This window comes from Macaca fascicularis, chromosome 14 (genome assembly GCF_037993035.2).
Source record: "Macaca fascicularis isolate 582-1 chromosome 14, T2T-MFA8v1.1".
Classification (NCBI taxonomy): domain Eukaryota; kingdom Metazoa; phylum Chordata; class Mammalia; order Primates; family Cercopithecidae; genus Macaca; species Macaca fascicularis.
Genome location: NC_088388.1, coordinates 37420290 through 37446803, shown reverse-complemented (window position 1 = coordinate 37446803; position 26514 = coordinate 37420290). Strand labels below are relative to the sequence as shown.

The 26514-nt window shown below is 37.0% G+C and overlaps 1 protein-coding gene and 1 pseudogene across 11 annotated transcripts in view; one reads left to right on the top strand and one right to left on the bottom strand.

Annotated features, from left to right (window-relative positions):
- Positions 1–26514, top strand: part of METTL15 (methyltransferase 15, mitochondrial 12S rRNA N4-cytidine) — a 434852-nt gene that overhangs the window by 32510 nt on the left and 375828 nt on the right. For 5 of the 11 annotated variants that reach the window (XM_074012584.1, XM_074012581.1, XM_074012583.1 and 2 more), the window contains exon 4: positions 1436–1477. The exons of the other annotated variants lie outside the window; for them this stretch is intronic. In XM_074012584.1, coding sequence (XP_073868685.1) covers positions 1436–1477 — 42 coding nt within the window. The remainder of the gene's footprint in view (positions 1–1435; positions 1478–26514) is intronic. 11 annotated transcript variants of the gene reach the window in all.
- On the bottom strand, positions 10269–10580 carry LOC102123819 (ATP synthase subunit g, mitochondrial pseudogene; annotated as a pseudogene).

Below are 26514 nucleotides of genomic sequence, written 5' to 3'. Positions count from 1 at the left end.
GATAATTGCCCAGAAGTAGAATATTGATCCAGATTTTTATCACCCATCCCTTTTGTTTCTTCTGAGCTACAGCCAGAGATTGCTGGTTGGTTCACAGGAATAAACCGGGTTAGTTTAAAATGTAGGCAAAAACTTAAAAACAACTGATGAGATTAGAATTTAATGACAAGTGTATGATAAGTTTTGAAGCATAATTTTTCTCTCTCCAGTCCTCAGTTTTGTCCAAAACAAATCGTGATAGGACTGAGTTGTTGGTAAAATAAACTTTAGTCCTATTCTTGGCCAGATTATTGGTGCAGCAAGAATAATTATTTTTCACATAGGCCTTTAAGTTGGCTTTGATGGAACTCTGTTCCACGAGGAATCTCAGATAAGACCTTTAAAAGCTGAGCCCAGTCATGGGTTTGTACCCTCAAATACCTATGAGTGGGTAAATTCCTTCCTTCTTGAGGTCACAAGAACCTGGGGCTCCTGGGCCTGTTAGAAGGTGATATTCTTTACTCACTACAGGTTAGTAACCCTTTATGGGGACTGTGTAGACAAGGTATGAGACCAGATTTCCCAAGGGGCTTTTATTGGCTCTGCAAGCCGCGCTTGATTCCTTAAAGGGAAGCAAACCCTTCTGGTTAAAACCTTGGTGAAACAACCAGTTTCTGCCAATCGTGTGCTGTTGCAAAGGAAAATGAATTCTTATTGCATAGATGCAAATAACTCTATTGCCATAAGTTAAGAATACTCACAAATAGTTTCCAAATTCTGGAGATGCCAGGTGGGGAGAAACAAATATCCTCCAAATTTTGTTCACAGGAGTATACCTTACTCAATTATTGAAGGCTGTAAATAGCTCAAAATAAGTTTCCTTGACTCTAAAAACAAAACAAGGATCAGCAACATTTTAAGCACAAAAGGCTGAAAAGATTACTTCAGTTTTCTGTTAGTTCAGTCCACTCTGTTAACTCTTGTTCTACTTGATATTCATGAACATTTCAGCTTTTCATGAGTCCTATATGTTTCTCTCTATTTCAATGTCCCAATCTCCAAAGATACCAGAAACCTGCCTCTAGGAGCACCTGTCAAATTCCTATATCTGATTATAAGCCATCTTTTGAAAAGGATCAAAGCTAGACAACAATTGTCTGTGAATAACAAAATGTCCAGGGTAGTTACCTCAAAAAGACGATTGACAAAGAAATTTGTTCATTTCTGTAGTAATATGGTTTGGCTGTGTCCCCACCCAAATCTCACCTTGAATTGTAATAATCCCCCTTGTGTCAAGGGTGGCCACGTGGAGATAATTGAATCATGGGGGCGGTTTTCCCTATACTGTTCTCATAGTAGTAAGTCTCACAAGATCTGATGGTTTTATAAATAGGAGTTCTGCTGCACAAGCTGTCTTGCCTGCCGCCATGTAAGATGTGCCGTTGTTTCTTCTTAGATTTCTGCTATGATTGTGAGGCCTCCCCATCCATGTGGAACTGTGAGTCCATTAAACCTCTTTCCTTTATAAATTACCCAGTCTTGGGTATATCTTTATTAGCAGAATGAGAACAGACTAATACATGTGGTTTACAGTAACATAATAACCTTAATTATTATTGATAGCATATACTTAGACGTTAGAATTGTAGACATCCCATACAATTTTAGAACATATATTAACATTATTCATTAAAATATAACCTATGAAAGATTAAACATCACTTTGGCAATCCCCCATAACATGTCAAATAATCCTGTTTACCTCTCTCTTGGGTGCTTTAGGGGTCCTCTGGCATCCAAAAGCTAGGGGTCAGGAAAGACAATTTTTGAAGCTGAAGTTTGATTTTGGGAAACTTGTTAAATATATATGTTAGAGGTTCAAAGCATGTGATATTATGAAATAGAATTCCAGTTTACCATAAGTTCTTTAGCCAAAATGATGACTCAAAAATAAAAAAAAGGCTAAACCTTTTATTATCTTTTACTGTTACATGAAAATCTTGTTTTAGAGAGAAAATGCCAGATTACACCCTTACATTAGTCTACTATTAATGCCAACCCCAATTTTTTGTTTTAGTGGAACCTTACAGATAATTTTATCCAATCTTAGCCAGTTTGACCATGAGGTGAAATTTTTGTAAACCTTTCATAATACTTTACAAATTTTTGTTAAATAGCAGATCAGTGCTTTAAGAAAACCTTGTACTTTTATTTCATTGCTCAATTTATGGAATGACTGTATAATACCTTTTTGAAGTTAATCAATATGTTCTTATATAGAATTTATTTTGGAAGATTAATTTTTACAAACCTTCCACTCTTTGTTTAAACTTTCAGCTTTATCTTATCTAATTCAAAACAATCCTTTAACCCTAGTCCAAAATTTACATTCCCATGCCTTCTGATAATCTTTTACTAAAAGCACATATTACTTGCATTACACACCTTGCAGGTGAATCAATATTCAGTAGTCTCAATTATATGTTTTAACAGTAACTGTTAGCAATTTTTAATTTTAGTGTAAAGGCTGGTAAGTTGTTTTAATTATGTACTGGGTACAGATAAAGTCTGACTCTTTCTAGCATAGTTAAGGGCGTGGTTAATTCTATATGCCCTCAAGCCTTATCAAATTGTAAAGCAGGCAAGTCAGTTCTCCAAAGCCAAAGAAGCAGTTTGTAACCTTCAAACATGTAGCAAACCTAGTATCTGACCCGCATAATTTAGATCACATATTTACATTTTGAAGACATTTATATTTTACCAGTTGTCTTCAAAAATGTTTCTATTTCTCAAAGATTAAAGTCACTTGAAGGAACAGGCATAACAGCTTTTTTTTTTTTTTATTTCAAAAAATATTTGATCTATTTTTCTTTAGGCCATTAGAGCTATTTTTTTTTTTATAACCATCACACACATAACACATGTATAATTATACAGACACAGACAGAAGAAGATCCAGTAATTGTAAGATTCTTCATTTTCCAATCTCCTAGTCAGATTATTGGCCTCAGGGTGGTGCCCTTCAAGAGCAGGGCTAGGAAAGCATACAGTTTCTAGGGCACAGTAAATGGGTAAAGCTGGAAGACAAAAACAGATTTTGAGAGGAATCTATCTACTTTTAATTCCTGGAGTTTCATGTGGAAAACAGAGGGAATTTTTTTTTTCCCCCAAAATGGGGTTTGTGGCACCTTCTCTGTTTCTCCTCAGGTGTTCTAGGCTATTTATCTTAGGCCTCTTGTGTGCATTAAGAGTAGCAACACGAAATGGAGAAAAGTAATTCATGCGACTGAGAAAAAGTCCTTTTTCCAGAAAAACAAGATCCCATGAAGTGTAAAACATAAAGGCCTTTTACATATACCTATAGCTTGGATATCCACTTTTAATTAAGCTGAGTGCTTTTTAAGAAAATCCTTTGAAATCCCTTATTACCCTACTTTAGCCATGCCAAGTGGCCAATATTTCTACCAAAAGTAACCTCACAGGTGAAACCAACAAGCCTCAATTAAGGTTATGGATTAACTGTGAGTGTACTAGGTATTTTCAAAGAAGTGGTGAGCAGTTCCTACAAAAAGGTGGCTCAGAGAAAGAAAGATTTAAGAAAGGAAGCTAGAATTTGTTCACAGAGGGGAAGACAATCAGCAAATTCTAAGTCACATGGATACTAACCTGAACGTACTCATTCCCTATGCCAAAATTGAACCCAGGCCACCATTTTAAAATGGCAGAGGCCAGAAGAAAGTACTGCCGTGTGTTTACAAGGTCAAGCTCCCAAGGACGTAAAAGAAAATGGAAACCTGCTGCAAAGTTTGTTACTGCCCAGTTTGCTGGTTGGCTTGAACAACAGGCTTATGGGGTCCTAGGCTTGCATTCTATCCTAAGATATTCCTCCTTATCATGGAACCATGCAGAAAGACCCAAAAAACGCAACAGATTGACTACAGCCTAAGACTAGCCTCACAAATCGTTTTCTTCCATTAATCCAGACTTTACAGAGGATGCAAACATTTTTATCATTTTTTCAACCAGTCTGCACAGGGAGAGGGAGGCCCGAAGTCCAACTGTTAAGAACTTTTACCCTTTTACCAGCATGTCAGTCTTCTGGGTTTCCTTCCCCTGAGCTCACTTTTAAGCCAAGCAGTTTAAGGTTTGGGGAAACTAACTTTTCCTACTTTGGGGGATACATCTGAGGGGAGTGTACTGTGGTATGGGGGCACAATTACCCATCTGTGAAGAGAAGACAGAGTAAGGATTTTCTTTTTTTCCTCAAAAGAATCCCAGTGATTTAGGAGGCATTTGAGAGAAATACAGACTGAAGATGATCGGTTACTCATCTAGAAAGAGGGGAACAAGGCATCCCTAGTTCCTTTTTTCTCCCAGTGAATACCTGGGATATGTGAGGGAGAGAGAGAAGAGCCGTCCTCTTTTCTTTCTTCTGTCCTTACATCCCTGAGTCCCTGTAACCTTGGGAGGGTGCAGACCATGGGTGCCAATGTGGCTTTTCACCCTTGTTAACAGGGGGCCTAGGAGGTGGGAATTGTCCACATTTACCCACATGCTGCCTTTCAGCTGCTGTCAGTAACCTTTTAGTTTCCTAGACCTTGTCTATGCCATGGATGCTAGCATGACCTCTATCCGTGAAATGGGAGGGGTCCTAATTGGCAGGAATGAGTCATGCTAAGATAAATCTGTGGTGCTGAGTCCTCAAACAAGGGAGAGTAAAGGGTGTCTTGTGAGTTGGGGTCCTGGCCTAATAAAATATTTTCCAAAAGGAAAACAAACAAAAACTCTCACATAGAAAAGCTCCCTGTTTTCTCAGGGCCATGTTAGAAAAGAAAAAACAAAAAAAACAAAAATACAGCTTAAATGCAGGATGGGGAAAATGCCTGAGGGAAAATCCTCTAGCTCTATACAAATGGGTTCCTCCAACAGGGAGAGAAAGTCTTAGTCATTGTACCCTCATTTTGGCAAGGCCAGGAGTGGAAAGACTCTGTGGGCCCATGGCAGGAGTGGATGGTGAGCAGGAATTGCTGGCCAGCTGGCTGTGCAGGACCCGAGACTGCCCTGGGGCCCAGGTGGCGGCTGCAACTCATTCCTGCCCCATGTGGTTGTTGGATGTAGCATGTGCATGTGCAGACATGGCAATGCACCCCAGCTGGGAGGGAAGCAGGGAGGATAGGCACCTCCGCTTGCCTTTCTGTTCCGAGCATGCACCCGGGCTGTTGGGGTAGGGGTGTGGGAAGTGCCTCTAAGAACAGACGGAAATCGCATTGTTCTGAATGGCATTTCTGATGGCTGGGCTAAATGCTCACTCTAGCTAGTAATATTTGCAGTTTGCAGCAACATCTTTAACATTATAAAAGAAGAGACAGGTACCATGATAGTCCTGGAACAAAAGAAGGAAAATACTGTGGGTAAGACTGGATTGGAATAAGGCTGACATTCCCAACCCTCGAGAGTGATGGGGGGTTTTTGGGGTACTCTCCAGCATCCTGTCCTCTGTTGCTGTGCCATTCATTCTTCTTTGGCTCACCAGAGGTTGGGTGCTGCATCTACCTTCAGAAAAAGTCTGAGGAGGAGAAGGCTCAGAAATGAAAGTGAAAGGTTTTGGATCTGCAATTTACTCATCTGCCAGGTATTCTGAACTTGTCCCCAAAATGATGAAGGATTTTTTTGCTCCTTAGCTCAACTAGGTCAGGGTTCTTGTCTCATTACCAGGAAGAAAGAGCCATGTGGCCATCAAAGAGTGAGTGGAGTAGAATTTATTAGGTGAAAAGGAAAGCTCTCAGCAAAAAGAGGGGTCCTGAAAGCAGGTTGCTGGTTGCCCCCTTCACAGTTGAACACAAGGGTGTTTTACATACATGCTGATGGGGCTGTGTTTGTATAAGGTTTGAATTCCTGGTGGATTCACCCCATTTCCCCCGTGGGCATGTGGGCCCTTATTCTGCTGTGGTATGTTTAGTCAAAGCTCCTGTTCAAGTTCCCTTATCTGGACCAAACACATGTGGGAGGTTGTCTAGGGACCCTTTCCTTACTGTATGCCTGAAGCTGGGTAATTCCTTTCATTATTATAGCCAAATAGGTTCTTCTTGCCCGATGCCCAGAAAGTTAATATGCTGAGAACAGCAGTAGTTGCAGCAGAGATAGTGTTTACTCATAACACTTTAATTGGGAGGAGGATGGGAGATATTTCTCAAATCTGCCTCTCTAAGAGTGTGGAGACTAGGGTTTTTAGGGGTAATTTGGTGGGCAGAGCACTAGGGAATAGGTATTGCTGATTGATTGGGGATGAAATCATGGGATTGTCCAAACTGTCTTCATGTGCTGAGTCAGTATCTGGGTGCGGGGTTTACAGGACTGGTTGAGTCAGTTCCTTGGTATGAATCACGGTCCTGTTGGTATCAGGTGGTATGGCTGAATGCACGAGTCTGAAAAATATCTGAAAGATCAATCTTACGTTTTGATAATAGTGCTATTATCTAAAGGAGCAACTGGGGAAGACTTTGACTTTGGGAGACAGAGACAGAGTCAGAGGCAGGAGGGTTGCTTAAGCCCAGAAGTTGGAGACCAGCCTTGGCAACATGGTGAAACCCTGTCTCTACAAAAAATTTAAAAACAAAATTATTCTGGCATGGTGGCATACACCTGTTGTCTCAGCTACTTGGGAGGCTGAATTGTGAGGATCGCTTTATCCGGAATGTCAAGGCTGCAGTGAACTGAGATCGCACCACTGCACTCCAGCATGCTTAACACACTGAAACCCTGTATCAAAATAAAAATAAAATAAATCTTGTGACCTCCAGCTATGTGACTCCTGAGTAGTAAGCAAGCTAGGGAACAATGGCTGGTGATTGCTTAATTACGCTTATAGCTTAACAGAATTCAAGTCTTTACCATAATTGTAACCTTATGGACTTTCATTATTTTCACGAACGCAGTTTCCATCCTGAACAAAGAGGAGGGTTAGTTTTAGGTAGGGACTGTTATCATCCTTGCTTTAAACTATGAACTAAATTCCTCCTATAGTTAGCTTGGCCTACACGGGGGAATGAACAAACAGCTTATGAGGTTAGAAGTGAGATGAAGTCAGCTATGTTAGATTTCTCTCAATCATATTCTTTGCAAAGGCAGTTTTACTGTTGTAGGAAAAAGCAGGACACTTCTGAGAAACCAAATGTCAAAAGCCAAAATGAAAACAAATTTAGTTTAAAGATGTTAATTGGCTTTATTTGCAATTCTAGAATTGGATAACACTTCATTCCATAAAGCAGAATGAGTGTTACAGAGAGTGGACCAGAGGAGATTGGTTTTATAGATAGAAAAGGGCCAAAGAAAAGAGAAACAAAGAACAAAGAGTAGATTGGTCACTTGAAAGTTACTTTTCTAGAAAGGCAAGAACAGGGAAACAGCATAATAAAAAAATATTAATATCAGGTTACTTAAGTTTATTTATTTTTGGGTAAGTGTTAAAGGAAGAAGGAAATTCATTATCTTGCTGACTGGCCTATTTTGGAAATTTGGCTGTCATTTTTCTCTCCTGATTTATTGGAAAGTCAAATAACAACTTAGTTTTGATTTGGTGACTGGGAACTTCAATGCTTTGATTTAGATTTTTAGTTTAGTGTATTGGGGCCTAGTGCAGGAGCTTTGCCCAAAACAGTAGATTTCTGTAATTTTTATTTAACGTGAAAGCACAGTGTGGCTAAGTGTAGACAGCAAGGATGTATGGAAAAAGATGAAGTTAAGAAGAACAAAAATGCTAGGCCTTAGACCATATTAAGAATATTGGTCTTCATTTTAAAAGCTGTGGGAATTCACTGAAAATTCATTAAATTCATTTTGATCAGAGGATGTGGGCTAACTAGATTAGACAGATATTTTGTAAAGAACATTCAGATTGCCTTGTGGAAAATAGAAGTGGTAGGCCGGGAGTGGGTTGTGCAAGAGTAGATGAAAGGAGACCAGTTAGAAAGCAACTGTATTTATTGAAAGAGATGGTGATAGTTTAGATAGAGTGGTAACAGTTTAAATGGACAGAGGTGGGCAGATATGAGGGGTTTTGAATATAAAATAACCAGAATCTGATGAAGAGCTAGATATGGGAAGTGAAGAGAGGGAACTGTCACGGTAAGTATGTGGCCTTGTTGTAGGATGAACTAGGACTCTTTTTTTTTTTTTTTTTCCTTAATAGAAGATCACATATTTTGTTTTGGACATGTTTTTAGATGCTTTTCAGACAGCCAGAATAGAGTTTCAAGAGTCAGTTAGATACAGTGTTTTGGAGCTCAGAGGTAATGTTTGAGCATGAGACAAAAATTTACCAGATTTAATTCTTATTAAGTCATAACCCACGTGATACAGTCCTTGAGGAGTCTTATACTCAAAAAAACATAGTCCATTAAAACCACAATTATTTAAAAATAATGCAAGTTCTTTATGCATTTCTCAAAACCATGAAGGGACTCTTAACTCCCAGCAGTACTCTCTAGTATTGCTCTTGTTACCTTTCTTATCTTTTGTTTTCATCAGATGCAGCTGGTGTGCCATTCTTTTTTCAAAAACTACTGAAGAAGCTACCCCTCTACTCTCATCCAGGCTAGCTTTTATTCTAATTCATCCTTCTTCTTTTGTACTTTGCTCTGTATTATTTATGTTGATGTAACTGTTACTATTTTGACAACATAGGACCTTCCTTGCAGTGGATGATAGGGAAAGAAGCTGGTAGCATAAAGCCAGATGTTCCTTTGATGCTTTAGGAAGAGGAAGGTCAGGGAACACTTACGGGAACAAAGATGCATTAATGATTTTTGTCATGTAACTGAATGATCAGCATGTAAGTAAAAACGAAAACCATGAGCCTAGATGAATTTTGCCTTGAGAAAACACATCCTGATCCTTGAGTAGTTCCGTCATTTAATGACTCAGTTTAGGAAGATAAGCATAGAGGAGACCGATTAGGATCTCTGTTGACATCTGACTGGAACTTCATAGCTAACTCTTGCTTTAGGCTGCAGCCTAGGCATTTGTTTCTTTGAAAACCCTTTTTTGAAATTTCATTTCCAGGTTAGGTTCTGCTCCAGCAGGCACTGATTGCTCATTATGGTCCTTATCATTGCTATAATTTATTTAATTGCATGTGGTCCCCAATAGACTCTAACCTCTGGGAGGAGGAGAGACAAGTTCTTCATTTTAACCCCAGTAAGTGTAATCTTTTATGTAGTGGATCGCAATAAGCATTTGTTTAATTCAGGCAGGTATTCTCATTTGGCTCATTAGGTTTCATAATGTGTATGTCAATATTTTCTACTTAGCTTACTGTCAAAATATATAGATCCGCTCTTTAGAAAACAACATAAAATAGCTGTACTCCAGCTTCTTATATCAGATTATGACTTTGACCTCTCTGTCACCTAATACTTATAAAAACTTTGGGGGAAATAAAATTTATGAAGGACTGCAATGTACTTAGACCATATAATTTTCACACTCTTAGAATTACTCTTACACATGTTTCACTGATATTCCATAGCTTATATAGAGGAATATTAAAAGTAATGCAACTTTGAAACTGATTATTGTGTTTACTCCAGAGATGGAGGAGGAAGTGGTAATTTACTATCTTACCAGTTTATGAGGACTAATAGGATTTTTTTCTTTTTTTTCCTTTTTTTTTTTTTTTTTTTGAGACAGAGTCTCGCTCTGTCGCCCAGTCTGGAGTGCAGTGGTGCAATCTCGGCTGACTGCAAGCTCTGCCTCCCGGGTTCACGCCATTCTCCTGCCTCAGCCTCCTGAGTAGCTGGGACTACAGGCGCCCGCCACTGCGCCCGGCTAATTTTTTGTATTTTTAGTAGAGATGGGGTTTCACTGTGGTCTTGATCTCCTGACCTTGTGATCCACCCGCCTTGGCCTCCCAAAGTGCTGGGATTACAGGCGTGAGCCACCGCGCCCGGCCAGGATTTTTTTTTTCAAAGTGCAGTAGCAGGAAGGCTTATTTTGAATGACCAGGGTTTAGATGTATATGTGCATGTGTGTAATTTTTGGTGGATATAGTGAATGATGCAACCATTTATGTTTCTCTCTTTGCAGTGGCTTTTAGAGAACTCACTGGTAAATTTTGTGGCCTGCTTATATTAAAGGATGTAAACATTGTATGTCCTTTCTTTTGAGTGACAGTCATACCACTGATTATACTTTTTTATGGACACATTTTATTCAGATAGCAGTTTGATCACACATGATCCAAGAACACTCAAATAGTAAATAAAATATAATCAGATGTTAAAGACTTGTTGTCAAATGTTATAGGCAATGAGGCAAAGCTTACTTATGATTGCTCCAATATAAAACCACATTTACACCTCAGTGGCCACTGAACCATTCAGCACAGCTTCCTTAACTGTCAGCTGTTAGAAGCTAGCAGTGTGAGCACTGTTGACTATTTTTTTCAGGCTCTGAATAGCTGTCAGGATCTCAGTAGGAGTTGGAGGAGTTAGCTCAACTTTGGCTTAGTATCTAAATGCGGCCAATGTAGGCTTCAAATAAGTCACAGCAGTGTTCACTAGTGTTGGAGCCTCCTCCTCCAGGTTTCAGACAAATCGGACCATGATTTTAGGATGAAAAATCCATGGCCCCAAATGGCTAGCTAATTATACTTTTAAAATTCCTCTTATCTTTATTGCTACCTTCATCTCTTTCCTATTTCCATTTCTTTACTGTTTTACTTTCTGTACTTTCTGTACTTTGTAAGTCATCTCAGAATTTTTTGAATTTAAATTTTTTTTAAATTTTTCATATGGCATGAAAAAATTACTTGTAGACATCTATAACATAATGGATCTCTTATTGGTAATTTGTTTGGGAACTGACTTGGTACTAATTGGTACTAACTTTGATTTCTCTCACTGGATTCCTAGACTCTCCAGGATGTTAGGACAGGCTGTGGCCTGTGGAACACCTCGTCTTGTACATTCTGTTTTCTGAATAAAGGGTCTTCTTTGTTTTCCCTGCAACGAGTGGTCTTTTGTTCCTCATTTCTGTGGTCCATTACCCATTCTCCCAACCCAATGGCATGTCAAAACTATTTAAAAGTTTAAAAAACTATTAATATAATTGCCTATTAATAAAACTATTTATAATAATTATAATTGCTTATTTAAAAACTATTAATATAATTGCTTATTAAAAAACTATTAATATTACTCTGATTTAATAAACTGAGGTAAACTATATAATAAAAGTTATTGTCCTCTTTTTCATATTATGTTTTGTAATTTGAAGAATCATTTAAAGCTTCAGATTTATTCTAGAAAAGTCTATAATTGAATCATACCATGATAAGCTAAATCTGAAAATGTAAGAAAGTTTCTATGGGATAGATGTATGATGATTTTAGGCTTTTCTTCAAGTCTGGATTTTGTTTCCACTGCTATTTTAATGAGTTAGGAAATATGAGATATTTAAATATGATGAGGTGAAGTTCATTGAACACTTTAATGTTGGTTATATTATTTATATCCTCTATATAGTTTAAAAAACAACTAGCATATTTTATAGATATATTTGCAAGACTGATTTTAAAATAATATGTTTTCATTGTTTTGTTAACAAATCAAACTTTTCAAGCTATTTCTGACTGTTAAACCTTTCTGGAAAGTTGTTCCATATCCTTCCGGTCATCTAAATTTATCACAAGGTTTTAACTAAGAAGGTTGGTGAACCCTCTTTCCTTTTGATCTTGCATCCTGGCGAGTGCTTGAATATTTCTTGTGTAAGAAAAGTTTTGGTAGATGAGTCAGTGCACTGAGTCATAGGCAGCATGAAGCCTCTAGTGTTCTATACTAACTAATTGGAAACAGTTTCAAAATTAATTAAGGCACAGTTGTCAGCTCAGTGTTACTGATTGACATCCCACCAAAGTATTTTGTCTTTTGGCAACTTGGTTAATTGTTCTTTGGTATTTAGATTTTTGTTTTGCTTTATAGATTTTTAAAAATCTGTTGAATAGACCTATAGTTACCATGTTGATTTTTATTTTTTAGAATCCTGTTATGAACCCTGTGTCATTGTGATTAATTTCTTCCTTACTTGATGCCTTTTTTTCTCTTAAAAATATTCAATACAATATCTTTTCTTTTTATCTTGCTAATTTATCAGTCTATGAGAAAGTCTGTTATGCTCCACACAAACCAGTTCATAAGTAAAAGCATATTGATTTGTTCAATAATAGCCCAGTATCCAATTAAACATTATGTTTTACTTAATAAAAAACAAATTAAGTGGCTTGCTTACATTCCTTTACATTGCATTAATTTGACCTTAATAAATTCATTAAAAATGACGTTTTTAAAAGTCTCTTCCTTCATTAGGTTCATATTTATTTAAAATAAAGTATTCGAAAGAAAGTATTTCATTTATATAAAGAATTTTGCAAGGAGGGATTGATTAGGTGTTCTTCATGTTTATGGAAGAATAAACAAAAGGAAATCAAGACCAGGAAGGTATTTTGGCTGAAGAGAGCACGTATGTGCTGGCAAAATGATAAAATGCTAGAATGGATTACTGAATAAAATAAGAAAAGAAGAGAACTCACATATTAAAGACCTGATAGGTTTCAGGCACTTTACATATATTATTTCTCTAAATCCTCCCAGCATCTATGAGATGGAAATTATTTACCTATAATCAAATGTGGATCTTGAAGCCTCAACAATATCTGTATAATAAACACCTAAGACAATCTACAACAGCATTTTAGTGTGCTGTCTAGTGCCAGATTCAGGCATTATGCTAAAGGAAAATTCAGGAAAAGCATTTGATCTAGTTACAAAGTAGACAATCTTTAGGGCAATAAGTGGATTACACATCCTTCAGTCATTCCTCTGAAACATTTCTTTTGAAGTTATTGATTGAAATTGAGACACATTTTATAATTGATGACATACTATAATTTAATTGGCAGTATCTTTTCTTCATGATATGTAAAATTAATGCTGCATCGCATAATCAGTATCATCTTAGATTTGATAGAGTACAGTTGATGGTCGGTCTTTGATGGAATACCATATATGATCTTTATCACTCATTAGAAAACTTTAAGAACAATGGTAACCTATTGGTTTTTTGTTCATTATCCCTAAGTTCTGATGAGATGATTTTGAAAAATTCTGTGGTCAAATGTGTTTTAAAAATACAGCATAATCTATTCTTCTCCTGGAGATTTTCAGTGCAAACTAACATATAAGAATTCTAGTAAAACAAACAAACGAACAAACAAACAAAAAAACAACATTTTTATCTTTGTTTAACCCATTGTACAAACTTATTTGATCATATATTTCCTCCACCCTGACAAACTCTGTTTTACTTACCTAGTTTTCAAAGGACATTATGCATGTGCCTGAGGAGTTTAATGCTTTATCTAACTTTGGGAAATGCTGGGTTACTTGGTCTTTTACCTAAAACTGAGTATTACCAGTTAGAGTCTAAATCTTTCTGAGGGTCCACACAGTTTTCTCTCCAGTCTTCTTATCCAGCCTCATTTTATTTATGTATATTTTGCTCATAGGTTGGCCAGACCCGCATTACCAATTTCTTATTTTTTGTTTCAGCTTTTACTTCTTGAGTCATATCTTGGTATATAGTTTTTCATTTACTAATAAATTTGATATTTGAAATTTATTAACTGGATGTTTAGAGTTTCATTAAAGATTCTAAATAGAGAATTAATGGTCATGTCTAAATTGGAAAGGAAAAAAAATCAATTTTTCTGACATTTTATGATACCTAAAAGTCAGTAGGTTATGGTAGCCTTATTTCCACGTTACGCTGATTGCTTCACAGGTACAACATTTTTCATCTACAAAGATTCTCTGAAGAGTGAATCTCCCTTCCCTGCTATTTTTCTTGTTTCTTTCTTCACTCCCTGGCTGTCACATCTTCCTTCCCCACTTCCCTCTACCTTCTCTCAAAAATCTGGACTCAACTTATTTACTGATTCTATATTCTTTCAGCATTATTTAATTCTTTAATATTGGGTCATGCTTATTTCCAATTATATTTTCCATTTTTATAATTTTGCTTCTCTAGCCCTACTTTTAGCACTTGACAAGAGAACTTGTCGAAGTCTTTGGCTTTTTATACCTAAGCTAAATGAGCTACTATTTACCAATCTCCCTGATTGTCACAGTAGTTTATCATATTTAAGTCACCAAGGGATTGAGATAAGCTGATTTTATTTCAACTTTTTCAAAATTCTTCCTTACCTATGGTATTTGTAGTCATGGTCTATGCTTGTGGTAGTCAGTCCTATCAAGTAGTATTCTTAAGTTTGTTTTGTTCCTATCACTGTGCTAACCATCTTAGACTTTATATATTCTGTGTTTTTAAACACTCTGATCTCAGTGAGGAAAAATCCGTTAATTTGTAACTTATTGCATTCATAGCATAATAATACTGCATTAAAAGGATGGGAAATGAGAATAGAAATGTGGATTGGTACCACATTGTGTAGCAGTTTGACTGCCAGACTAAGACACTGCTAGGCTAAGGCAGCTTTTCAGAAAGGGAATAATACACTTTATTTTTCTTGTTCTGCCATGTAGTTAGCCTAAACACTTGAATTATTTCAAGTAGGAGCTTGGTAGTTTATCATCACGTCTTCTGGACTTCAATTAATTTTTTTTTTTTTTTTTTTTTTTTTTAGCCATTTCTACTTTGAAGAACCTATGTAATAGGATTTTTCTGATAATTAGATTAGAAGTTGTTCATAAAGTGTTTAACAAACAGTACTTGGTACAGACAGAGATGATAATATAATGACAAAAATATTGGATTATGGATGTAGCTGAAGTGTGTGTGTGTGTTTGTGTGGCAGGGGTGAGTGGTGGGTGTTGAACTACCAAATCTGCTCTCATCTAGCCAAACTGCCATGTATCAGATATACTACACCAGGGCCATTCTTGCAGTTTACATTTTTTAGATTGGAAATCAAGAGACCTGGGTTCTTACACCAACTCTCTGTTACTTTGCAGGTTACCTTTCCTTCTAGGCCATGGTGCCTTCATAGATAAAATAATGAATTTAGATTAGGTAATTATTAGATTTAAAATATATGATTCTTTAGGGATAGGCAACGAGTGGCTAAAGATCCATTAAGGAGAACATGTAAGTAGGATCATCTCTTTTATCTCATTGCACTGTTTCTGATTGATTACCCAAAACCAAACTGGCATATGACTTCGGAATTCATTTGCTTCCCATAGAAAAATTATTTTCAATACAAAAAGGCCTATGTAGAAAAGCACTATAACAAAACAGTACTTAAATTTTATTTAAAATATATTTGCATTTCTCAAATTGAGAGTCAGTAAAGAAAATTCCAAGGCAAGAAAGCATCTTTGAGATGCTTTGCAATTAGAAACACTCATGGAGACAACTGAAGAATTTAGAAAAATAAATTGAAAAATATTTGATAAATTTAGACTCTCAGCAAACCCAGGACCCAATGTAGCTTCTTTGAATTTCAAATATAGAAACTATAGGCCTGCCATTACTCAGGGTACATCTCTTGGGCAGGCAGTCCTAAACTCCTGGTCAGATTAGGTTTGAAAGGTTTAATCAGTTCTTATCCACTGCGCCCCAGCCCTCCAATCTCCTGCAATGCTGTTTTGTGTCTTATTGTCAACAGAGTGGGGCTAGAAGATTTCCAAGATAACTTTCAATTTATTAGTTATACTGCATTAGTATAGTATTGATATTTTTTCATTTGGCTTTTGTGTTTCATTGGTTCTTTTGTTTTCTCTTTTCTGTTGCCTATTTTCTATATTCTTTCTTCTTGTTACTGTCTACTTAGGCCATGAAATTGAGATGGATTTGTGTGAGAGATATTGAGGGAACAAAGGAATTGGACTGATGAAGCTTTGCTAACACCTCTTCCTCAAACACACAAACTAACTTTATTATTTTGAATATGGAGAGGGAGGAAACAATGAGAAGACAAAAGGAGAAAAGGTGAGGACAGTGAATTGGAAAAGGTATTTAAAAAATATCTGTACTAACTTTAAAATGGGGGTGATTTTAAAAAATGAAAAATCCCTCTCTATACACATATCCTCTGTGTGATAGAAAAAAAAAAAAAAGAAAACCCCTAAAATTTATATGATTTCATTCTAAAGGAAAGAGCTTTGTTGCCTTCTAGTTATCAGTTTAGAAATCCAGCTCATTAGGGTCAGACTGTTAAAACCAAGAAAATCATTGCTGCCTATTCAAGAGTTGAGACTTTAGCTTTACTTTTCTGTGAGTTTTTATTTATCAGAGGTATTCTCAGGAGGTAATGATGAACCTGAAACTGTTCCAGCCTGTGCTGAAATACTCCCACACCATGAGAGTGTAAATTTATCAAATATTATTCAATTTATTTTACTAAATTCTTCGGTTGTCTCAATGAGTGTTTCCAATTGCAAATTGGAATAGATTTAAGCACTCTTTGTAAACCCATGCCAGGAAGTTCTTCCCATTTGAAGTTTTTGCTGTCAGTTAGACTAAGAGGAGGGAATTCCCATCTGTTCAGAGGCAACAGTGACCAAAAAAAAAAAAAAAAAAAGAAAAGAACAAAAGGGTAATAAGAAAAGTTTTCCGTGCTTTTTGTGATGACAAGTTTTCATTGGGATGAGTTAACTCTATTAGCATACTTGATTGCTTAATATTCACCCCTCTCCCTTCTTTAAAACATCATATCCCCACCTTCTCATCTCTTACCATGCTGACTGCAAGAACCTCTTAACTGGCCACTTACTTTCAATACATCTTTTAATTTGCTGTTATATGGATCTCACTTTAGATCTGATCACATCATTTTATAGTGTAATGGTTTGCAAATTACTGGCAAAATGTACAAAGTTCCTTTACCACCAGGCCCATTTTACCCCTTCAACCTCCCCTTCTGCCAACATGCCCTACTTCCTACTTGATACCCATATGAGGCACATAATTTTCTTTTCAGGTCTCTGACTTTGCACATGCTTCTGTCCATTCTTTCTTCCATGATGGCATTTATTGCACTGTTCACTACCTTGTTTGCTCTTTCTTCCAGGATGGAGTTACTACACTTTTTGTAATTGTCTCTTAACTTGCCTGTTTCCTCTTTAAAACTATGGTGGATTCATACCTACTTTATATATTTCTGGCTTTTAGCACAGTACCTCATTCAATAACTTTATTGCATTACTGTCCCTCCTTCTGTATCTTGTAATTTTCTGGGTGTCTCAGCCCAACAAGGTTTAGGATCTTAAGTAGGCTTATAGCTGTTCTTTAAGACCTGTCAATTTCCTGAGTGATCCTCTCAAAAATTCTTTAATTTTTATACCCACTGTTATTGGTCCCACCCTCTTCCTTCAGATTTCAATAATCAGATACAGTTACTTGCCTCTGAAATAAAGAAGGTAAATTCCCAGCATGAGTGTCTGGTTTATTTATACTATATAACACTAGTTAGTGGATCTGGCATTTCTGCTTTTATTTCCCGAGACTTTTAGACTTTCCCTTCTGTCTCCTGGACCGCACCTGCTACTTTATGTACATTTTAGATAGGTGAACTGAGATTTAGAGGAGTGAAATGAGTTGTCCAAGATCATGGAGCTAGGAAGTGATGTAATTAGTTTTATATGTCCTCAAAGCCTATGTGTGCTTTTTTTTTTTTTTTTTTTTTTTTTTTAATTAATTGCAGCACACCGCTAACCTCATAAGCACTAGGCCTAAGCTGCTCTCTTAAATTATCTACTAATGTCCCTTATGTTGAATTCATTTCTCATTTCCAAATGGATGGCAAGGAGGAAGTGGGCTTTAGGATATAAATTTTTTCTTTTTCGTCAATTTTGATGAAAGGAATTTGTTTATGTATTTAGTAATAGCCATATGATGGTCACTAAATTTTGTTTTTTAAATATAGTTTGACAGACAAAAAGGGAAAAATGTTATGAAACATTTCTTTTTTTTAACTCACAGTCTTTGAGGACCTTTTTTTTTTTGTACATTGGAAAATAATTTAGAAAAAGTGAAATACAGCCATCTCTTGGTGTACATGAGGGATTGGTTCTGGGATCCCCTTGGATACCAAAATCCAAAGACACTCAAGTCGTTTATATAAAATGTTGTCGTATTTGTATATAGCTGTTACAGGAAAGGGGTCTGTCTGTATCCAGACCTCAAGAGGTGTTCTTAGATCTAGTGCAAGAAAGAATTAGAAAGCACGTTTGTTAGAAAAGTAAAGGAATAAAAGAATGGCTACTCTATAGGCAGAGTAGCCCTCAGGGCTGCGGTTTGGCTATTTTTATTGTTACTTCTTGATTATATCCTAAACAAGGGTAGATTATTCATGAGTTTTCTGGGAAAGGGGTGGGCAATTCCCAGAACCGAAGGTTCCTCCCCTTTTTAGACCATTATAGGGTAACTTCATGACGTTGCCATGGCATTTGCAAACTGTCATGGCACTGGTGGGAGTGTCTTTTAGCATGCAAATGCATTATAATTAGCATATAATGTAGTGAGGAGGACCAGAGGTCACTTTCATGGCCATCTTGGTTTTGGTGGGTTTGGGCCAGCTTCTTTACACCTTGTTTTATCAGCATGGTCTTTGTGACTATATCTTGTGCTGACCCCCTGCCTCATCCTGTGACTTACAATGTCTAACCTGCTGTGTCTCAGCCTTGTTTCACCCAGCTCCTATTCAAGATGGATTCATTCTGGTTCAAATACCTCTGACATAACTACACACATCTTCCCTTTAAATCATCTCTAGATTACTTATAATATCTAATACAATGCCTCTCTATCCCTTTATTCCAGTGGATTCAACATGGTACTCTCCATGCTGGCAAATTCAAGTTTTGGTTTTTAGAACTTTCTGGAATGTTTCTTTCTGAATATTTTTGATCCTTGCTTAGTTGAATCCATGGATGGGGAACCCATGAATACAGAGGGCTGACTGTATTCAAATGTGTGATTTACGCAGTTGGGATTGGTTAAATGGAGAGAGAGTGAAGAGATAAAAGAAAAAATTGAGATACATAAGTAGATGAGCCCACCAAAATATTGGTGTGTTGGTTGCTTGTAAGAGAAAATAAAGAATTAGAAAACTTCATTTTACTGTTATACTTACATTTTGTTTGAGTGACCCAGTCTACTACTGAGTGGGCAAAGAATGTGCTTAGAACATGATGGAATTGGCATTTAGAAAATCCAACAGATAAAATATTATACTCACTGACTCATGAAACAGAAACAATTAAGGTCCCAATTTAGCATTCTAAATTGTCCAGATTCTGGGCAGAGGATCTAATCGTTAGGCTCATTTTACAAATATCCATGTGGCAGAGTTGGAAAGATGAGCTAAGTGCAGATATCAGTAGTGCTGGGATAAGTTCAGGTTTAAAATTTGAGCCTCTGTTAATCTCTATAAATTGACTCATTTACATTTGTCAATTAATAGAGATATTAGAAATGTAAATTTCTAAATATCAATTGAAATAATAGAGCTGTTTGAATTTTCAAAGTAGGTTCTTACTTGATTTTTCTGTTATTGATTCTTTCATGTGTAACTCATAAGTGCAAAGTTTATCTTAATTTCAGAGGAGCTGGAAAGGAAATTAGGAGGTACAATTTTTAATTGAAGGGGAGATTCTAGCATAGTGGTTAACAACACAGGCTGTGGAGCCAGACTGCTTGAGGACAAATCTATGTTCTTTCTCTTTCTTGTTACTTGCTTTATGATCTTGGAAAAGCCACTTGATTTCCCATTGCTTTTATTTTCTCATTTGTACAATGTGGATAGTATAATACCTACCTTATATGGTAGTAAGTTCTTGGTAAATCTTAACAATTTGTAGTTTCTGCCTTGCCATTAACATGTTCTGTTATCTTTGGCAAGTAACTTTATATCTTTGGGCTTTGTTTATTAACTTTTGTATGAGGGTATAAATAAGCTCTAGTTTATCTTCTAGTTCTAGAACTGATTTTAATAGAATAAAATAGGCATATCACAGCTTATAGAATAAGCGTATGAAAAATACATAAATTTTGTTATTAAGTACTTGAATAAATAAAGTTGTAATGTCAGAGGTCTGTGACTTAGTACTGTATCCCTTTGGACAAGTTGGTTGGCTTCTTTAAGCTTTATTAGTTTTACCTATAAAATAGGATAATAAGAACTCTCTCATACAAGAATTGTGCTGATTTTAAGAAATAACACCTGCAAAATGTCAATTATAATGCCTGATTATATAGTATGTAGTTAATAATGCTACTACCCTTAAATCCCTCTTACATAGGGTCTCTATTTTTCTCAGTTCTGTCTCACAAAGGAATGTCTCTCTAATTTATACATTTGAATTTGTGCCATTCTCAATATGGGATGATTTTAGTGTATGACTTAAGTGAATTTGTGAGACACAACGGAGCAAGTTTTATCCAGTTCTTTTTGAAAGGAAGAGCCATTAAGAAGATACAAAATATAGAAGTTTCTCCTAATGGAATTTATTTTGGCAGGATCAGGATTGAAAATACAAGGAAAAGAGAATTAAGAAAGCAGGTTAAAGGTAAGGTGATCTCTTGATGTCTGCAGCATTAAGGTAGCATTTTATGGGAAAACTGGTCCCAGCTTCTTTCTATCTCATACCTTTATTTTCTTAAGGTTTTTCTCTGGTTTAGGATTGTATTATATCCAATAAATCCTCCCCATTCATAATGATTTTTAGAATGTAATGCTCTCCAATAGGAATATGGCATTGGTTCTTTAACTGGTTTTGTTAGGCCTTGAAGAAACAACAACTAACTTTTCTAAGTTTCAGCATCTTCTTTTACAAGGGGTGGAGGAGAGAATGAGATTAGTTATTTAAATGTTTTCCAGCTCTAAAATGTTATGGTTCCTATTATTAATCTAAGTATGTTGCTCTACACATTCAATCAACCTTAGAAAATGCTACCTTTATTCCAACTAAATTGCCTTTCGAGCCAATTCTTGATCTCTCCAGGAACATGGAGCTTATTACTTTACAGCCTCAATAATGCCATCCTTTCTGTCTTTACTTTTACCTTTGTTAGAATTCACTGTTTCTTTCCTTCCCACCTCTGCCAGGTTTCTGGAGTGCTCTGTTTGAATTAATGGCCTGTGGACCCTCTTAGCAGAGATGAGAGGCAGAGGGTAGGGAGACCATATTGCATATAGGATCTGCAGGTTTGTGTGAAGGCCAAGGAGGAAAGGGCAATGCAGGGAAGAGGACAAGAGGTTAGGTCTTGGATAAAGACTGTGTGAGTTCAAATTCTGGCTTTTTTGTGTGCCTCAATTTCTTTAAGTATAATGAGGATAATAACTCCCATAGGACTGTGTTAATGAGATTATGTATTTGGTAATGATCTTAAGACAATGCTTCATTCTTAGTAAGCATTAAATAAACGGTAGCTAGTATTAACAGTTATTTTTTTAAAGGGTTTTTACTAAGAACCTTATAAGGATTACATCAGGAAGCAGGCTGTCCCTGTAAGATCACTTATATGCCATTTGAGCGTAAGTACAGTAATTAATAGCACGATCTTCATTTTATGTGGTAAATGTGACTTAGCAGAAACTAATACGACTGAAGTCGAAGACTGAATAAATGTAAATTTCTTCTTTAAGATTAATATTTTGCTTATTACATGTATATTTTGTATGTTCCCATGTGTGTCTAATGTGTTATTATTCTTTATACTTTAGAGTCTAAAATATACCCTATGATAGGAAATTAGATTTGGAAGTCACCGCATAAAAAATCTCATTCATCCCTTGTCCTTTACAGAAGACATGATCCTGAAAGGTACCCAGTTGAGGAAGAAGTAGGAATTGAGGACCTGAAATCCCTATTAAGTTATATACAATTGGAGACATTTTCTATTTTTAAAATGACTATAATGGTTAGAAATTCATCTTTCTATTCATGTCATAAATGTATTTCATTTTTGAGACTTTAACATTAGTAGATTTCAGTGTGTTAAGAAAGTGTGTATTTAGTTCAGAATTCCATAATTGTTCCTGACGGTAGGTATTCAATACAATAGAATCTCTGAAGCCTTTAAAAATGACCCTTTCAAATAGATAAATATCTTTGCCCATAAACATTTACTTTGTAGGTGTCATTACTTTGTAGGTGTTTTAAGTCACTTTTGTTTTTCTTCTGAAGTGTTAAAAATTACCAGTGGCCTTATTCCCAGGGAGAAGGGAAAGGGAATGAGATAACCAAACATGTGTACAAGGTTAATTTTTTAGGTGATACAAACTCCAAAAATTATTATTTTTATGAGCTTTCAAATTTTCCGTTAGACAAATTTGTTTCATTTCTGTTATAAGGTTATGTATATTAACTGAAAAATTTATAAATGATAGTATAGACAATTATTTTATACTGTGGTAACTTTACCAACAAATCCAGTGGATCCACCCAGGAGATAATGGCCTTGAAACACAAATAAAGGCACAGAAAAATATTTTTGACAGCAAAAGATTGCAAAAACAGACACTTTAAATTGTTTCTGAAAGCATGGTTGTTTAATCTGTGATAGATATAAGATAAATGGTATTTAACCCTTATTCCTGAAATCACAAACTCTTTATTTTTTTATTTGTGAAAGGTCTTATGATTCTTACTTGCAGGCCATGTGATGGCTAATACTGAGTGTCAACTTGAGTGGATTGAAGGATACAAAGTATTTATCCTGGGAGAGATATTCCTTCTAAGGTGAAGGATAAGTTGCTGTATTTGGCCTCTCCTACATCCAAAAAAGAGGCACAATGCCTTGTGGGCCTATTTGCATTTTGGAGGCAACACATTCCTCATTTGGGTGTGTTACTCCAGCCCATTTATTGAGTGACCTGAAAGGCTGCCAGTTTTGAGTGGGGTCCAGAACAACAGAAGGCTCTGCAACAGGTCCAGGCTGCTGTGCATGCTGCTTTGTCACTTGGGCAATATGATCCAGCAGATCTAATGGTGCTTAAGATGTCAGTGGCAGATAGGGGTGCTGTTTGGAGCCTTTGACGGGTCCCCCATAGGTGAATCACAGAGGAGGCCTCTAGGATTTTGGAGCAAGGCCCTGACATCTTCTGCAGATAACTGCTCCCCTTTTGAGAGACAGCTCTTGGCCTGTTACTGGGCATTGGTGGAAACTGAACATTTGACTATATGTCATCAAGTCACCATGTGACCTGAACTGCCTATCACGAACTGGGTGCTTTCTGGCCCATCTAGCTATTAATTGGGTCGTGCACAGCAGCATACCATCATGAAATGGAAGTGGTATCTACGTGATCGGGCTCGAGCAGGTCCTGAAGGCACAAATAATTTACATGAGGAAGTGGTGCAAATGCCCATGGTCCGCACTCCTGCCACCCAGCCTTCTCTCCCCCAGCCTGCACCGATGGCCTCCTGGGGAGTTACCTATGATCAGTTGACAGCGGAAGAGAAGACTAGAGCCTGGTTCATATATAGTTCTGCATGATACTGAGGCACCACCTGAAAGTGGACAGCTGCAGCACTACAGCCCTTTTCTAGGACATCCCTGAAGGACGGCGGTGAAGGGAAATCTTCCCAGTGGGCAGAACTTCAAGCATTGCACCTGGTTGTGCACTTTGAATGGAAGGAAAAATGACCAGGTGTGTGATTATATATGGATTCACGGGCTGTAGCCAGTGGTTTGACTGGATGGTCCGGGACTTGGAAGAAGCATGATTGGAAAATTGGTAATGAAGAAATTTGGAGAAGAGGTATGTGGATGGACCTCTCTAAGTGGTCAAAAACCGTGAAGATATTTGTATCTCATGTGAGTGCTTACCAACAGGTGATCTCAGCAGAGGAGGATTTTAACAATCAAGTGGATAGGATGACCCGTTCTGTGGAAACCTTCAGCCTCTTTCCCCAGCCACTCCTGTCATCATGCAATGGGCCCATGAACAAAATGGCCACAGTGGCAGGGATGGAGGTTATGCATGGGCTCAGCTACATGGACTTCCACTCACCAAGGCTGACCTGGCTGCGACCACTGCTGAGTGCTGTCAGCAGCAGAGACCAACACCAAGCCCTCGATATGGTACCATTCCTTGGTGTGATCAGCCAGCTGGTGGCAGGTTGATTATATTGGACCTCTTCCATCATGGAACGGGCAGAGGTTTGTCCTCACTGGAATAGACACTTATTCCAGGTATGGGTTTGCCTATCCTGCACACAATGCTTCTGCCAAGACTACCATCCATGGACTTACGGAATGCCTTATCCAACGTCATGGTATTCCACATGGCATTGGCTCTGACCAAGGCACTCACTTTATGACTTAAGAAGTGCGACTCATGCTCATGGAATTCACTAGTCTTACCATCTTCCCCATCATCTTGAAGCAGCTGGATTGGTAGAATGGCAGAATGGCCTTTTGAAGTCACAATTGCAATGCCAACTAGGTGACAATCCTTTGCAGGGCTGGGGCAAAACTCTCAAGGGTGGAAGTGGAAGTGGCACCACTTACCATCAACCCTAGTGATCCACTGGCAAAATTTTTGCTTCCTGTTCCTGCAACATTACTTTCTGCTGGCGCAGAGGTCTTAGTTCTGGAGGGAGGAATGCTGCCACCAGGAGACACAACAATGATTCCGTTAAACTGGAACTTAAGATTGCTACCTGGACACTTTGGGTTCCTCCCACCTTTAAGTGAACAGGCTAAGAAGAGAGATACAGTGTTGACTGGGGTGATTGACCTGGACTATTAAGATGAAATCAGCCTACTACACTGCAACGGAGGTAAGGAAGAGTGTGCATGGAGTACAGGAGATCCATTAGGGCATCTCTTAGTATTACCATGCCATGTGATTAAGGTCAATGGGAAATTATAGCAGCCCAATCCAGGCATGACTGCAAGTGATCCAGGCCCTTCATGAATGAAGGTTTGAATCACTCCACCAGGAAAAATAAAAAAAACAAAAGAACACAACCTGGTGCTTGCTGAAGGGAAAGGGAATACAGAATAGTTAGTAGAAGAAGGTAGTCATCAATACTAGCTATGACCACGTGGCCAGCTGCAGAAATGAGGACTGTAATTGTCATGAGTCTTTCCCTTTCTTTTGTTAAAAACATGTTTGTGTATATATACACTTGTACTAAGAAATTATCATCATTTTATTTCCTTTCTCCTTTATCATGTGACATAAGATTTATTGAGTTCACATCAGCATTTAAGTATTGTTAACTTTATGTAATAGTATTTGGGTTGGGGATTGGTGCGTTTCCGGTTGTACGAAGAATAGTTGTACTATGTTAGGCATAATTATGACCTTATTATTGTCTTTATTTAAAGATTATGTATGATTTCAGGAGACGTGTATGGGTTCAAGTTGACAAGGGGTGGACTTGCTTTGGTTAATACTGAGTGTCAACTTGATTGAATTGAAGGATACAAAGTATTGATCCTAGGTATGTCTGTGAGGGTGTTGCCAAAGGAGATTAGCATTTGAGTAGGTGAGCTGGGGGAAGGCAGACCCACCCTTAATCTGGGTGGGCATCATCTCATCAGCTGCCAGCACAGCCAGAATAAAAAAGCAGAGAGAAAAATGTAAAAAGAGAGACTGGCCTAGCCTCCCAGGCTACATCTTTCTCCCATGATGGATGCTTCCTGTCCTTGAACATCGGACTCCATGTTCTTCAGTTTTGGAACTTGAACTGGTTCTCCTTGCCCCTCAGCCTGCAGATGGCCTATTGTGAGACCTTGTGATCATGTGAGTTAATACTTAATATACTTGCCTCTCTCTCTCTCTGTGTGTGTGTGTGTGTGTGTGTGTATATGAAATATAATGGAATATATATGCAATATAATGGAGAATATATATATGCGATATAATGGAATATATATGCAATATAATGGAATATATATATATTCCATTAGTTATTGGATATTATTCCATTAATTATTGGAATATATATATTCCATTATATATATGTGTGTATATATATTCCATTATATATATGTGTGTGTATATATGTATTCCATTAGTTCTGTTCCTTTAGAGAACCCTGACTAATACAAGCCTGTTGTTGGGAAATGATCAAGGAGGAAATGATGACACAATGCTTCTCTTAAGGGTATTATACTACTTTCAGAATTATTTATATAAGACAATAGGATTCTACAACTAAAGACTTGGCTTAAGTTTCAGGATTACGATTTTGGTAGAGCTTAATTTCTTCAAGAATGATTTCCTTGATATTCTTTATAAATACAAGTTCATGGTTAAATATTGATCTGCTGAGTTTATTTTTTATGTGACCCTGGCTTCTTAAAGGCAATCCTGATTACTTTTTAAAAACATTGTAATACGTTGGAGTTGGTATACTTAACTTTGCCGAAGAACTTGTACCTATGATATCAATATGTGAGTGAGATTTTGCAATGATAACATATTATAGTTATTTGATAATCTTAACGATAATGGTAACAATTACCATTGCTCCATTTCTTGTATATAAATGTACTACA